At 46.5% G+C, this 13,628-nt stretch overlaps 1 protein-coding gene across 2 annotated transcripts in view; it reads right to left on the bottom strand.

Annotated features, from left to right (window-relative positions):
* Positions 1-6,273, bottom strand: part of CHRM4 (cholinergic receptor muscarinic 4) — a 48,275-nt gene extending 42,002 nt beyond the window's left edge. For both annotated transcript variants that reach the window (XR_014165830.1, XM_081901479.1), the window contains exon 1: positions 5,647-6,273. Coding sequence is in view for 1 of the 2 variants with exons in the window: in XM_081901479.1 (XP_081757605.1) it covers positions 5,647-5,761 (115 nt within the window). In the remaining variant the exon portion in view is untranslated. The remainder of the gene's footprint in view (positions 1-5,646) is intronic.
* Between the last annotated feature and the right edge of the window lie 7,355 nt (positions 6,274-13,628).

Genomic DNA, 13,628 nt, shown 5'->3' with positions numbered 1-13,628 from the left:
CACCTCTTCCCTCTGTGCACCCCTGCCATTGGCTGCCCCCAGAGCAGCACAAAGGTGAAAAGTGGATGGAATTGTTTCATCTGGCAGAATTATTGCCATTGTGCTATGTGGAATCCCTCTCTAAGTGTTTCCCGTGTCCAGTAAGCTTTATTAGCTAGGCCAGGGTTTTGGAAACATGGGTCTCCAGCCATTTTGGGACTACAAATCCCATCATCCCTAGCTAGCAGGACAAGTGGGCAGTGGGAAGCCATGGAGAAGGGACAGTACCAAGGCAAAGGAAATGACCTTGCTGAAGTGTGTGGCTGAACGGAGCCTTGGAACAATGGACTTTCTAGTTTGTATTGAAAGTTCCAAAGTTGCTTATGGACAACAAGCTAGGAAAGCTCAATCTGCAGCTGAGACACACAGCAATCCTAGGCAGCCAAAAGCCCACCAACAAGACCCCAGTTAGTTATCCATAACAGCACTGCTTTTGTAAAAAAATAAAATTCATGAAAGAGGGTGCAGAAGTTTTCACCACCAACCTGCTTTCTTTAGGCTGAAATTGAACGGAAGACTTTTTTTCAGTAACACATGAAAACCCTCCCCTGTTCTTACATGCAGAAGCGGCTTGATCCATAAACTGTCATTTGTGTGAACAGCTTCTATGTTCATGCAAAGTTTGACTTATGCCTTATTCCTCCCCTCCACACGCACACTCTGCAGATAATTCAAATGCCTTATATTAATGATGTGTTGCTTTTGACCCTGCATTGCAAGGGAACAAACTGCAAGCAAGAACTAGCCCATCCCGTTCCTGTCAATTAAATTGGAAGTCTCAAGACCCTCAGATAACTTAATTGAACAGATTAATAGACTGCAGCAGGTGGCATGTTTTAGCATGAAAACATTGCCCTTTTCTACTGAACCACACCAACGATACGTCATTTCTAAATTTAGATTAAAAAGGAATTGTAGTTAAAGGAAACCACGGTCGCCCATTGAGGTCAGTATACATCTAAACCAAGGAAACCTATTAAGTGTATTGCATTAGCCCTCGTTTTCACAGAGCCAGCCTCTACGGCACCCATGCATCAAATCCCTTAAATGTTATATTCTCTCAAGATCATATTGTGACTGTCTGGATCTTCTGTCAGTTTGTATAGACTTTGTGAACTGTAAGTCAGACAAAGAAAGCCAATGCCAGGAGCACTTTTCATGGCAATATTAACTCCTCCACGTGACATATGTTTCTGTTCAAGAGCCGTGCTTCTAAATGCCACCAAAATCTTACAGCAAGGCATTCCGAGGCTGTGCCTTTCTGGCTTGATCCATGTATCAGAAGGCATATGCTTAACTTCAAGAGTGTCCATCCTCCCATCCTTACCTGCACATAGCCACCCTTTTCCACTGCTGGCATGAGTTTTATGCCCTACTGACTTCCACACTAATTACCTAACTAACTACCTTATAAGAAGCTACCAATTAGACAGCATATTTGGAGCCTCTTACGGAAACAGACATGATATTCCCAGAATGGGACTGGCATCCCTTTCTTTGTCAATAGGTCTTCCTTTGACAATGGGCGTGTTTCAATAAGCTGGAGGACGAATTCCCCACCTGCCCCGAGAGGGACCATCCCTACTCATGCAAAGCTAGAACTCCTAGTGGCCGTTTCCCCTGACATAGGAGCCTCCTCTTTGTTCTCGCAATCAGCATGAGCTGTGTAAACGTTGTAAGTTACAGGCACACACACCAGGTTTTTATTGGCTTAGAAGTGTTTTCCCCAAAGAACTTTGGGATCCGCCTTTCTGTGCAGGGGGCTAGAAATAGGTAATGGAAACTTCTCCACAACTTCTCCTAATCACACTTCCCAGGATTGTTTATGAGAAGCCACAACAGTATAAAACCAAAATAAGTATCTGGTGCAGATAAATGGCTTCGAGTATTTTTCTTGCAATCAAGCAGTAGTATATGCATGTATGAAAGCAATATGCTCTGTATGAACTGTGACTGGTCAGGAGGTTGCAAATCAGGGGCAGGGAACCTATTGCTTTCCAGGTGTTGTTGGACTCCAACTCCCATTGGCCAGCATGGGATGATATGAGTTGCAGTCCAACAACATCTGGAAAGCAACAGGTTCCTCATCCCTTCTGCCTTTCCAGCATTTGAAGGGCAGGCCGTCATTTGACTGTAGCACTTGTAACATGCTGGAGTTGACTTTTTCATCAGATTTGCAATGGTTAAACCAAGCTTCAGAATGGTCCAGTACATTAAAGTTGCCTCTCCAACCCCCAACCCCCACATTCTGGTTCAATGTATATTTTCAGATGCCTTGAACCATATGCAAATCCAGAGTTCAGGAAATACCAGTTCAGCACATGCACTGAAAAAGTTGAACCATCTTGACTTCAACATCTAACAACCATTGTTTTTTTCCCCTATTTAAAAAAAAACAAACCACCATGCTATTTGAAACATCATCAAATCTGGGTTATTTCTGGTAAGTCAAGGTTCCATTTATCTTTAATTAGCCCAACCGTACATAAATATCTTCTAGATGAGCATCACACGGACACTTATTTTTGCATGCATATGGCATTTTGTTAATAAGAAAAATGTGTTTTCAGTTTTCCCCAGCGCAAATAGGAGAGGGAGACGCCAGGTGTTTTTGTGTTATTTTATCTGAATAGTTGTGACTTATCTAACTCAATCAGATTGCAACATGGGACCTGATTCACTTTCACCAACCCGTTCACTTTGTACATCATGACCCACATCATTTACTTACAGACTTTTGGAGGCAGGTATTCATTTGGAAATTAACCACTGAGATGCAGGCAGTTTGCTGCTGGGAAAAGACCTCTCTTTGGCAAAGAGGACAGAAAGGCAGGTGCCTGCTTGGATGCCCGGATACCAAGAGGTGCTTGCTCTCATGTCACTAAATTCAACCTTTGCATAATGGGTCTGCCCTCGAAATGAACAATGTAAGCATTACACCAAATTAAGCCGCTGTTTAAACAGGAGCGCAGCAATGAGAGCACAGTGATAGCTAGAACATCATGTTATACTTCTGTCTTGTTTGTTTATCCAGCACGGCTCTGAGTCATTTTATACCCTGCAATGTATAGAGCAAAACGAAAAGAAAGGGCTTCTGGGCAATGCCACATGGATGGGTGGGATCAAAAGCTACATTAAAATAAATGGATGCAGTTCAAAGAAGGGGAATTAGTGCTGGGATTGATGAAATTCTTGAAAAGAAGCATGCCTCCAAGTCATTTGGGAGCAAAGGCAAGGGGGAAGTAGTCCATATTGCATGTCTTTCAGGCTACAGCAACTTGCATTGAACTTTACTAAGTAAAGAATAGATGCATAGAATTGTGCTGTAAATTTCACAATTTACGAGTCAATCTGTTGAGTTCCAGAGGTCAACTTTTGTTTGTTTTTGAAATGCAGGGTGCTAGCAAAGCTGTCCTGTTGGTATCTTATTAGTGGGGATTCATTTCCACCTCTAACCCCCCCCCAATCACTCTTGCAAATTCATCCAGAGATCCTAGCAATCACTCTGCCTAAACTGGACTCAGAGTTTATCCTGATTCCACCCCGCAGTTACTGTCCTATCAAAATGTATCATTCACAGGCACATATATTGACATTCTCGCACACTTGTCACCAGAACAGTGGTCACTCCCAACAGGACAGAGTATGCCACATCACATCCTTGTACACGTCCTTCATCTAAAACAACTTTGCTAACATTCACCCTTTACCAACCCTTCCCCTATCATGCCTCGCCTCTCACCATGAACCTTATTTCTACCTCTCTCCCTTATGTTGCCCCTGTACTGTTGAAAGTTTGAGTACAGAACCGTAGAGTTGGAAGAGACCACGAGGGTCATCTATTCCAACCACCTGCAATGCAGGAATCTTTAGCCCAATGTGGGGCTCAAACCCACGACCCTGAGATTAAGAGGCTCATGCTCTACCATGAGGCAGGGTCCTAGTTTGCTTCTGCCCATGGATAAAGTGCCGAGTAAACGGATGGCAAATGTGCAAGCAATAATCAAGTCACAGTCACCGTCGGTAACATGGGACAGAACCTACACTTCGCCACCATCTAGCCTTGGTTACAGAGAAACAGGAGCGCCTGCATTAAGTGAGCTACAACCAAGTCCACCACGGTCATATCTCACCCACAGCCGTCCCTCTTATCAGTTCCATTTTTATTGGTGCGTGGGGCAGGGACCAAAGGCCCCCCACCCCCGCATCCCCACAGTTCCAGCCCACTGAAGGACCAAGGAGAAAGGGACAGAGCCCTGCAACTCTTCATCCCCTAATAAGCACGCGTTTAGCCAAGAAGGACGATCCACATTTACATAATCCTGAATCCTGCTCCTGGAACGCTGCAGCCAGCAGAATCAAAGGAGCTGGATCTGAAGTCAGGTTAATCCTCCCGCAACTTCCATAGCCAGGTGGCTTTGCCACAAGGGCAGTTCGATGCCACAACTCCCCGAACGTGGGGCTCTGCCTCAGAGCTTTTTATCTCTCGGTTCAGATTGGGAGAACGCAGGACTGAGAAGGCAGGAGGGCAGTGGGTGGAACCAGGGCAGTATAACTGCCCCTCGTCCCCGTTGGGGAAAGGACTGTTCTTTATCATTCATATTTATCAGCTGGTTCAAGCCAGCCGAGCGGCTCAGACCTCTCACCTTGAACCTGCACCCCATCGCTCCAGATATTTGGGGGTGGGGAAGGAGGTGTCTTTCTAGCAGTGAACTAAAAGAACTCTGCACTCGCACAGAAACTCTCGCCCGCTCACTCATTGCTTGAAAACATGTGGTAGGTCCTGGTTCGAACTCAGCCCTTGGTGTCCATCCCTCCATCCTACTGCCTTATATTCACTGCTGTGAGTGAACCCCACTGTCAGACGTATCACGGTGCTGCGGGACGTTTGGTCCAGAGCAAAGGCAAGAGTTGGGGGCAGCTGGTAGGAATCCCAGATACTCTTTCTACAATTCCCAATATGAGAGGGGTAAATCCATCCAACCTGCACCAGGTTTTCTCGTGGGTGTTATTACAATCACCACGCTTAGAGAAATAACGAAGCAGAAGAAGCCGCGCAATAGACGTTGCAGACAAATGGACCTCGGGAAAGTTTGTGGGGGAGCAATGAAGAAAGGTGATTCCATTTCCTCCAGATCGTCCCTCAACGCAAAGTTTGAGGGAACACAACCGCGTGCTCCCCCTCCCCACAGATGTTCGTCTCCTGGATGTCACCCCCCCTTCCCAGAGGCTGGGGGGTGGGTTGTGTTTTTTTGGTTTTCGCTTCTCCTTAGATCCCACGTGCCAACCTTGCCCCTTCTCAGTGTTAAGTAGTACCCGAAGTGTCCTTGCTCCGGAGCAGAGGTCGCTGGAGGACCCCGTGGAGCTCCAGTGGTTCCTACCGGACAGAGAAGGCAGCAGGGAAACGGATGCTCGACCCAAACGGATGCCCGTCTCTCAATCCGGTTAACTCGTTTGCTCCCCCGGGTTTGGGTGCGGGGATCGAGATCACACAAAAGCCAGCTCGGAGGGTGACCTACTGGAGCCCTTTCGCACGCTAAAGGGGTAAAGGCATTCCCAGCGGCCCCGATCCCAAGGCAAGAGCCCGTCTCCGCGAGTGAAACTTACCAGCCATGCCCCACCGCTTGTCCGTGGCGTTCTCAAAGCCCATTTTCCCGCACTTGGGCGGCAGGCGCGGATCAGAGGAGACGGAGGAGCCCTCGCCCTCCAGGATCCGCTTCATGGGACGTTCTCCGGAGCATCTTCCCGCTCTCCAAACTCCTCTCTGACCACCTGGGGCTGGGAAGGAGTTCGGGCAAGCCGCTGGCCGCCGCTCTGGGGGAGGGCGTGTGTGTGTGTGTGTGTGTGTGTGTGTGTGTGTGTGTGTGTGTGGTGCGGGCACCCAGTCCTCCCTCTTCCCCAGATGTGCTTCCCGCTCCTACTAACTAGCGCGCGCGCACTTTTCTCCCCAATGCAAGAAAATCAGCGAGGCAGCCCAGGAAAGGGGGGGAAATGATGTAATGGCGCCTCATCCAATCATTAGGGCGCTGCGAGCGCTACTTTTCCTCCTCTTTATTGTTCCCCTTCAGCCTGGGAACTGGGGCCGCCGCTGGAAAACCGGGGCGGGGAGTGGAGAGACCAGGGGAGACACCCACGAGGTCATCCGTCTCACCACTCACTCGGCACGCTGTCTCCACTATCTCCTCGGGTCAGAGGGGTCTCCCCAGCCAGACACCGGAGCGAGGCGACCTGGAGAAGCCTCCCCGCTCTCCGCCCTGGCAGTAGGGAAAGCTTGAATGAGCGCGACCTGGAAAGGACGCTGGTTCACGTCTGTTTAAACGGAGATGGGTGGCTCTGCTTGGGGACAAAGGCGTGCTCTAAGGCTGTTGGGAGGAAAGCTTTCACGTCCCTGAGCTGGAGAGGAAATTGAGAAAGCCGGTTAAGCCCTGATTAAACAGAGGGCCGCGGTGGCTCCGTCGGCTCCCCTGAGCGCAGAGCAATCTGCCAACTCCGGTGGAGCGAAGCGTGTCTGTTCTGGAAGCCTTAGGGAGGCTGGTTGTTATTTTGGAAGAAAGCGCCCTGCCAGTTCCACGTCCGGGTGCTTTCAGGACCAGAAAGGCTAAAGCGCCCGACAGGCGATTCAGCACTGGACAGCTCCTCGCAAACGAGCCCAACCACGCAGCTGAGCAGCGAAGAGAGCGTTGCTAACGTCGCTCTCAAGGTTTCCTCATCTCTCCTTGGCTGGGTTTTGAGGCTGTTGGCGTCAAGAGAGCCCTCACTGTAGGACTTGGGGGCAGAGGTTCAAGGTCCCACTCTGCAGAAAAAGGCCCCAGACGCAGCAAGGTTCGTTTATTGCATTTTTAAGGAAGTGAAGTGATACAGTACACGCTGCCATCTATAAAACAAAGGTATCCATTAGCCTGGCGTCTAATACTACTACTAGGCAGGGATCTAATATGACCCAACTGACTCTGTGGAGCCACTCTTAGCAAGAGGCCTTCGTAGGGTAGCAGCCCAGAGACTGGGAGTCCCTCTGTCATAGCGTACATGGCGAGTGAGGGATACTGCTGTGTATTAGCCTCAGGTCTTTATGCAACCTACAATATGGAGATAATGCGGACCTGTCTCAGATGCAAAGGTTACTGAGATAAGAGATGGCCTCTGAAGTGCTACATACAACAGTGGCCAGCTCTGTCCAAGGAAGACCACTGTTGGTGTGGAAAGCTTGCCATCGAAGCAATCAATCCAGTAAAACATGGGCTGGGGATCTCAGGGACCAAGTGTAACCCTTCATATGCACACACACAAAAACACATTTCATTTCTGGACCACTTTATGTTTTTATGGGGAAAAAACCTCAAAGCGGTTTGCAACACATTAAAACATCAACTAAAACAACCCAGAAGAAAACATTACTGGAGAAAGTCAAATATAAAGTATAAACACATGCACATGCACACACAAAAAATAAAATAAAACTACAAGTTTGGGTAGACCTACCTAAACAAAGAAGTTTTTGGCAACTGCCGAAAACAATGCAGTGAAGGCACCTGCTTAATATCAATGGATAGGGAGTACCAGTGTAGGTGAATGAACTGGCTTCACTGCCCCCCCCCCCCCGCCCACAGCAGTCCGGAAAGGCTTTTCTAATGGTGCCAACCAATACCTCTATGGTTCACTATTAGAACTATTTAGGGAAGGCTGGGTAATGAGTAAAGACTCAGAGGCAATTCTAGCACAGCACAGTTGTGTTGAAGATGAAAAAGACTGGGAATATGAACCAGCATAGAAACTGTACAAGCCCTAGACCACCTACAATATTTTTTTTGGGGGGGTTGTATGTTCAGGTTATCTCAGCCCCCCTTCCCTGAATGTTTAGGTTTTGTTCTTAGAAGAAGTAACCCCTTAGCCTTTGTACTTAATGAGATATATGATATATACCTCCTAGTGTTCTGGACAATGAATGGAAGCAATGTGATTGACAAGCGCTTTGCATATATGTTTGAATTTTTGTATGTTTTGTTTTGTTTTGTTTACATTTGCTCATGACAAGAGAGTCTCAAAAACAGCTTATAACAAATGCAAAAAAAGCCAGCAAACTAAAACTGCCCCTCCCCATAAACACCATAAGCCTGATCACCAATAGGTTAACCAAGTAGAAAAAGGAATGCCCAAAGAAAGCAAAATATATTGATAATCAAATGCCAGGAAGAAGAGGAAAGTCTCTGCCTGGCACTGAAAATATGTTAATATAGGAGCCAGGCAAATCTCATCTGGGAGAGTATTCCACAAGTGAGGAGCCATCACTGAAAAGGCTCTCCAAGCTTCTGCCAAAGGGAATGCCTCTGGTGATGAGCTCAGGGCCCAGGTAAGCACAAATGTATTCAGTAAGTTGAAGGCAAGATCTAGCCATAAAGAGGCACATTTATGTCCACTTATCGTGAAAGATATTTTTGTGATTAACTACGGGAGGAATGTGGTCTAAACCACTTTAAATCTACCCAGCTATTTGTAGTAAGAAGTTTGCTGTTGCATATAGGCCAATGAGCACTTACTGTTCCCAAACCTAACCCTGCAGGAAGCCATCTAATTAGACTTTAATTTGATTCTGACCTGTTTTTAGGAGGTAATTTAATTATTGTTTGATTTTTATCCAATGTTTTATATTTGATGTTAGCCGCCCTGAGCCTAACTTTGGCCAGGCAGGGCGGAATATAAATAAAAGTTTGTTGTTGTTGTTGTTGTTGTTGAGTTACAATGGCCTTCCTTCATAAAGCTCCCCTCTATAGGTCTGAACCCTGCCCTGCATTGCTGGAATGGAAAACTTGCAATGCATGCAATCCTATTAAGCAAGGACACTTTCGTTCTTTTTTTTATAGTAATATTTATTAAAATTTTGTTTGAACAATAAAAAACATACAGAATAACATAATATTTTCCAGTATCCACATTTCATTCTCATCATTGGACTTCCTCACAACTCTTGTTCCTGCATTCCAACTCTGGTTTCACCTCAGATCGTATAAATCTTTCGCCTTTCACTTTCGTTCATTCCCCTGAGATGCAATAGGATCTACCTTAAATCCCTCAGTTATAAGAGAATCTCTTCTAAGGAGCCACTTGGTAAGAACAGCAGGACTCCATCACTGCAGCAGAACCTGTGATAAATCCTCCAGCTCTGGGGATAAAATTTCACTCCAGAGGCATAGCATCAAGTTGTTTTTATCACTTCTTTCTCTGTCTCTCATTCTGCTTTCCTACTTGGATTCCTCAAATACTCTTGTCAGCACAACAGATCAGGCAGACGAGAGATCAGTGATGCTATAATAAAAAAAACAGGGAAATACATCCACAAAGGCAGCAGCTGTTCACATTTCAGCAGATGACACATTGATCTGAAACCCTGCAATTTCACCTGACATTCATTTTAAATATTGATGGGGGAATTTTTTCTTCTCTCTCTCTCTCTCTCTCTCTCTCTCTCTCTCTCTCTCTCTGCACCTTTCTCCCCCTCTCCCCGCCTCAAATGTCATTGTAGGTTAATGCACACACAAAAGTATTCTTAACTCAAACTGTTTAGTGGTCATCTTAAACAGAACACTTGTGGATAGGCATCACTGGGGAAATCTGACTCTGGAATTCAGTATGCTGCATATCTCTCCATAGAACAGCCACTCACAATTCAGCACCATGGACAGAGGGTCCACACCTACACAACAGAGAAACTTGTAATGTGGGGAGCTGAAAGAGGCATTGCTTTGATTCATTGCTTGGTTTATAATAAAAGCACCCCTTGAAGTGTGAATGAAGTGGAAGCATATACATTACTCAGCTCTTGAAGAGGAGTCTTCTGAGATGTACACCAGATGTACCTCAAATAAAACAGAAGAATAACCTATATTAAGTTAAATAAACGATCTCCCTGCCATTTCAGACCTAGCAACCTGCTCCTCCAATTTGTAGGGCAACCACAATAAGAGTTATAGGTACCAGTTCATCTTATCCAATATAGTCCATTGAACCATAAGACTCTGAAGGGGCATTGCCTTTCCAGATCCCTCACAGGAGGAAGATCAATGGTCTCTTTTCGCTCCACCAGGTCTAGCTAATTTGATTTGGGAGTCAAGTGTCTGGAAGCCAGATTAATACTCCTCATCCAAACTGGGCTGGTTACTTTCCCTCTCTCTTGTGGAACCCAGTCTCTCTATCACCATAAAACTAGTGAAGTTGAAATTGCATTGTGAGTGGAATGAATAAGAATCATGGACAATGCTCAGCAGACTTTCGCAGGGAACAGGCTATCCATTAAAAAAAAAAAAGACTTCTGTATTTTTCACACGGAACGAAGTTTTATATGACAAAGTCCACTTTTCCAGAAATGAGTTGCCACACCTCAACAGCTTCTTTGCTCCCTTTATGTCAATTCCTCACTTGCATGTGGTGGTTTGTTAGCGAAATAAAAGGAATGACAAAATTCAGTTCCCTTCCTGACATATTTTGACGCATATCCTGACGCATTCCCAGTGGAGCCAGTTCCAAGACAATTTGGTGCCTGTGGCAGAAAATCCAAATGGTACCCTCTCTCCTACTAATTAGTAGGGAACATTACTCTACCAAGATGTTCTGCTTCACAAAGTTTATTGAAAGGAAAAGAAGGTGCATTGTCTGTTTGTAACTCCAGCTCTTTGCAATGAGGTCTGTGCAGGAGAACTTCCTGGTTGATTATTTCTTCCTGAGATCTATTGAACTCTCTGCTTCTCACTCGACTGCCCTTAATGACACCCAAGACAAGTCACCTGAGGCTGCTGCCTCATCTTGCCTCATTACAGGACTCCCAAGCAGACAGCAGGACTCCCACGCAAGTCTGAGCCCCAGAACCTCTCCTTTGAGAAATGGAGCAGATTTTGTGGAACCCCTTGTTAAGAGACTGTCATTATTTCAAGAACCCAGAATCTAAAGGGACATCAGCTAAGGGGAGGGGGGGAAGCTGAGCTTGCTGTCTCAGCTGTGCCCTTGCTTGGAGTTTCCTGCCCTGAGAGACGAAGACATTTCTGAGTCACAGCAAAGATAATAACATATTGTAATAGAGGCCATTTTCACTCCTGTCACTTTGTCAGCGTTAGACACTTCAGATGCTTCATTCAGTCTCTGGGAAAGGTCAGGCACAGAACTGCTTGCTGCAGCTCCTATTGTGCTTCTCTCCATCTACCTGGGACAAATCCATCTTCCTTGGACACTGGAGGCAAGGCATGGAAATGCTTGTTGTTCTCCTCACCACAGGCAAGTTCCCTACATTGTCCAGCAAGCCTCTAGGAAGAGGTGGGGAAGCTCTTCTGCAAAAGAGAGTGAGAGACAAGACTGGCGTAAACCAGGGGCCTAATCTGACGAAAAACAATAGCAACTGCATTTGTCGTTCCTGTGTCAAAAGAGCATTGTAGGTCATCTTTACACTGAAAATGAGGCAGGGGTGAGGGGAGCTAACCTCCTCTTCCCTCCCCATGCTCCATAGTCCAGGCACTCTTCTCATAGTGTGGCTCCGATATCAGCTAATTTGGGAGTGTATGAAGTGCAAGGAGGTAAGCAGGGCTAGCAATAAGGCTGAGCTATAGGCATCTGCCAGAAGTGAGCCTGGGGCTGGGAACTGGGACTTGAGCCAGGGTCAAGGGTTGCACAGAACCATGTTGGAGCAAAAGGAGCCTGCCTTTCAGATAAGGTCCCAGCCCAGAAAAGAGGCTCTTTTTAACAGCTCTTCCTGTCTGGGAAGCTGGGGTGTAACAGCACCCAGCTTGGGTGGGCCATTCTACAACCTGAGAATAGTCAGGAAGATACTCTGAACAGCAGTTCTGATCATCTCATCCAGGGGTCAGCAGACATTTTCAACAGGGAGCTGGTCCACTGTCCCTAAGGCCAGGGGGCCGGACTATATTTTGGGGAGGGAAATGAATGAATTCCATGTCCCACAAATACCCCAGAGATGCATTTTAAATAAAAGGACACATTCTACTCATATGAAAATATGCTGATTCCCAGACCATACGTGGGCCGGATTTAAAAGGCAATTGGGTTGGATCCAGCCCCCAGGCCTTAGTTTGCCTACCCATGATCTCATCCTCCATAAATCTGTCTCTCAAAAGGCTATTAGTCATGATGGCCACACCCTGTCTTTAGGATCAGGGGTAGTATGCCTCTGAATACTAGTTGCTGAGGAACACGAAGAAGAGAGGGCTATTGGGGTCTGTGCCCTGCTTCTGGGGTTTCCCGTAAGCACCTTGTTGGCCAGTGTGCAGGAACAGAATATTGGACTAGATGGGTCTTTGGTCTGATCTACCAGAACTCTTCTGGCTCACCGTGACAGTCACATGCAAAGCTAACAGCTTCTGGTTCCAGCCCTGATAGCTTCCTAGAAGGAAGGCTTGGCTTAGCTCACCCCCCTTTCCTGCCCCTTTTGATGTCAAAATCAGACACAAACAACATATCCGTACCCCACACTTGTGTGACACATGGAACATCAAAAACGGCTTTCCCTGTTGCGTCTAGTTTCTTCAGCCTCCAATTCCATCTCCAGTTCCTTGAATCCAAAAAACTCTGGAGATGTACACCAGGGCAAATCTAGTTGATTTATCTGCTGAGATGAATGAGTGGTGCAGGCACTCGTGTGCTTACCCAGAATGTTACATTTCACAAACCTGCCAAAAAAAGAAGACCAGGCCATGCTGAGTCATATTGCTAGGCTGTTTCTCAGCGCTGCTTATATTGGTGAGTCATCTGGGGTTAAAAACCTTTGGGAAGAAAAGAACCGTAGCAGGAAACACTGCGTTCCTGCTGAGGAGGGACCCTTCATCTGTGTTCAAGTACACTTCAAATGCTGGACTAGCATTGCCAGCTGCAATCCCACAGTTCACCCCTCTGTTGGTCACATGCCACAGTTCTCACATCCTTCTTTCCATCCATCCTGGACACTGGGAAGCCATCTCATTTTACACCAAGTGATTAAAAAAAGCATGGTTTTCGTTCAAGCCTGACCAACTGGTCCCAACATGTTAAAACTTTACCAACTGCGTAACAGGTGTGGGGAACACTTTGGCCCTCCAGATATTTCTGAACTACCACTCCCAGCATCCCTGGCTATTAGTCATGCTTCCTGGGGATGGTGAGAGTTCAGCAATAGATGGAGGGCCAGTGCTTCCCCACCCCTGCTGTATAAGCTTCTGAGAAATAGTGCAGATCTATGAACAAGCAAGTCTGCTTCTGTCCACGTGTCCTGTCCCTTATCTTCTCCAGCATCAATGAACATATGCAAATCTGCCTTGTGCCCAGTGTGACATTGGTCTTTCTAGAAAAGTATTATATACTCTGGCATTGGTTCTCCAATAACTTGGGCAGTGAGGAATCTTCCTCGGTCCTACTACCTGAGGTCTTTTTAACCTAAGCTTGGAGTCTTCTGTGTGTGAAGCACAAAACCACTGACCCCACATCATTTCCCCCACATCATTAAAAACAACTGCAATCCTGCCAACAGGCCATCCATGGGTGCAACCGAAACTTGCATGCGGATCTCAGAACTCCAAGGAACCTCTTTCAGCTTGTGGTCTTGATGGGATGGTTGCCAT

Source organism: Podarcis melisellensis, assembly GCF_964234715.1.
Source record: "Podarcis melisellensis genome assembly, chromosome: 1".
Lineage (NCBI taxonomy): Eukaryota > Metazoa > Chordata > Lepidosauria > Squamata > Lacertidae > Podarcis > Podarcis melisellensis.
This window is presented reverse-complemented; position numbering and strand designations above follow the sequence as displayed.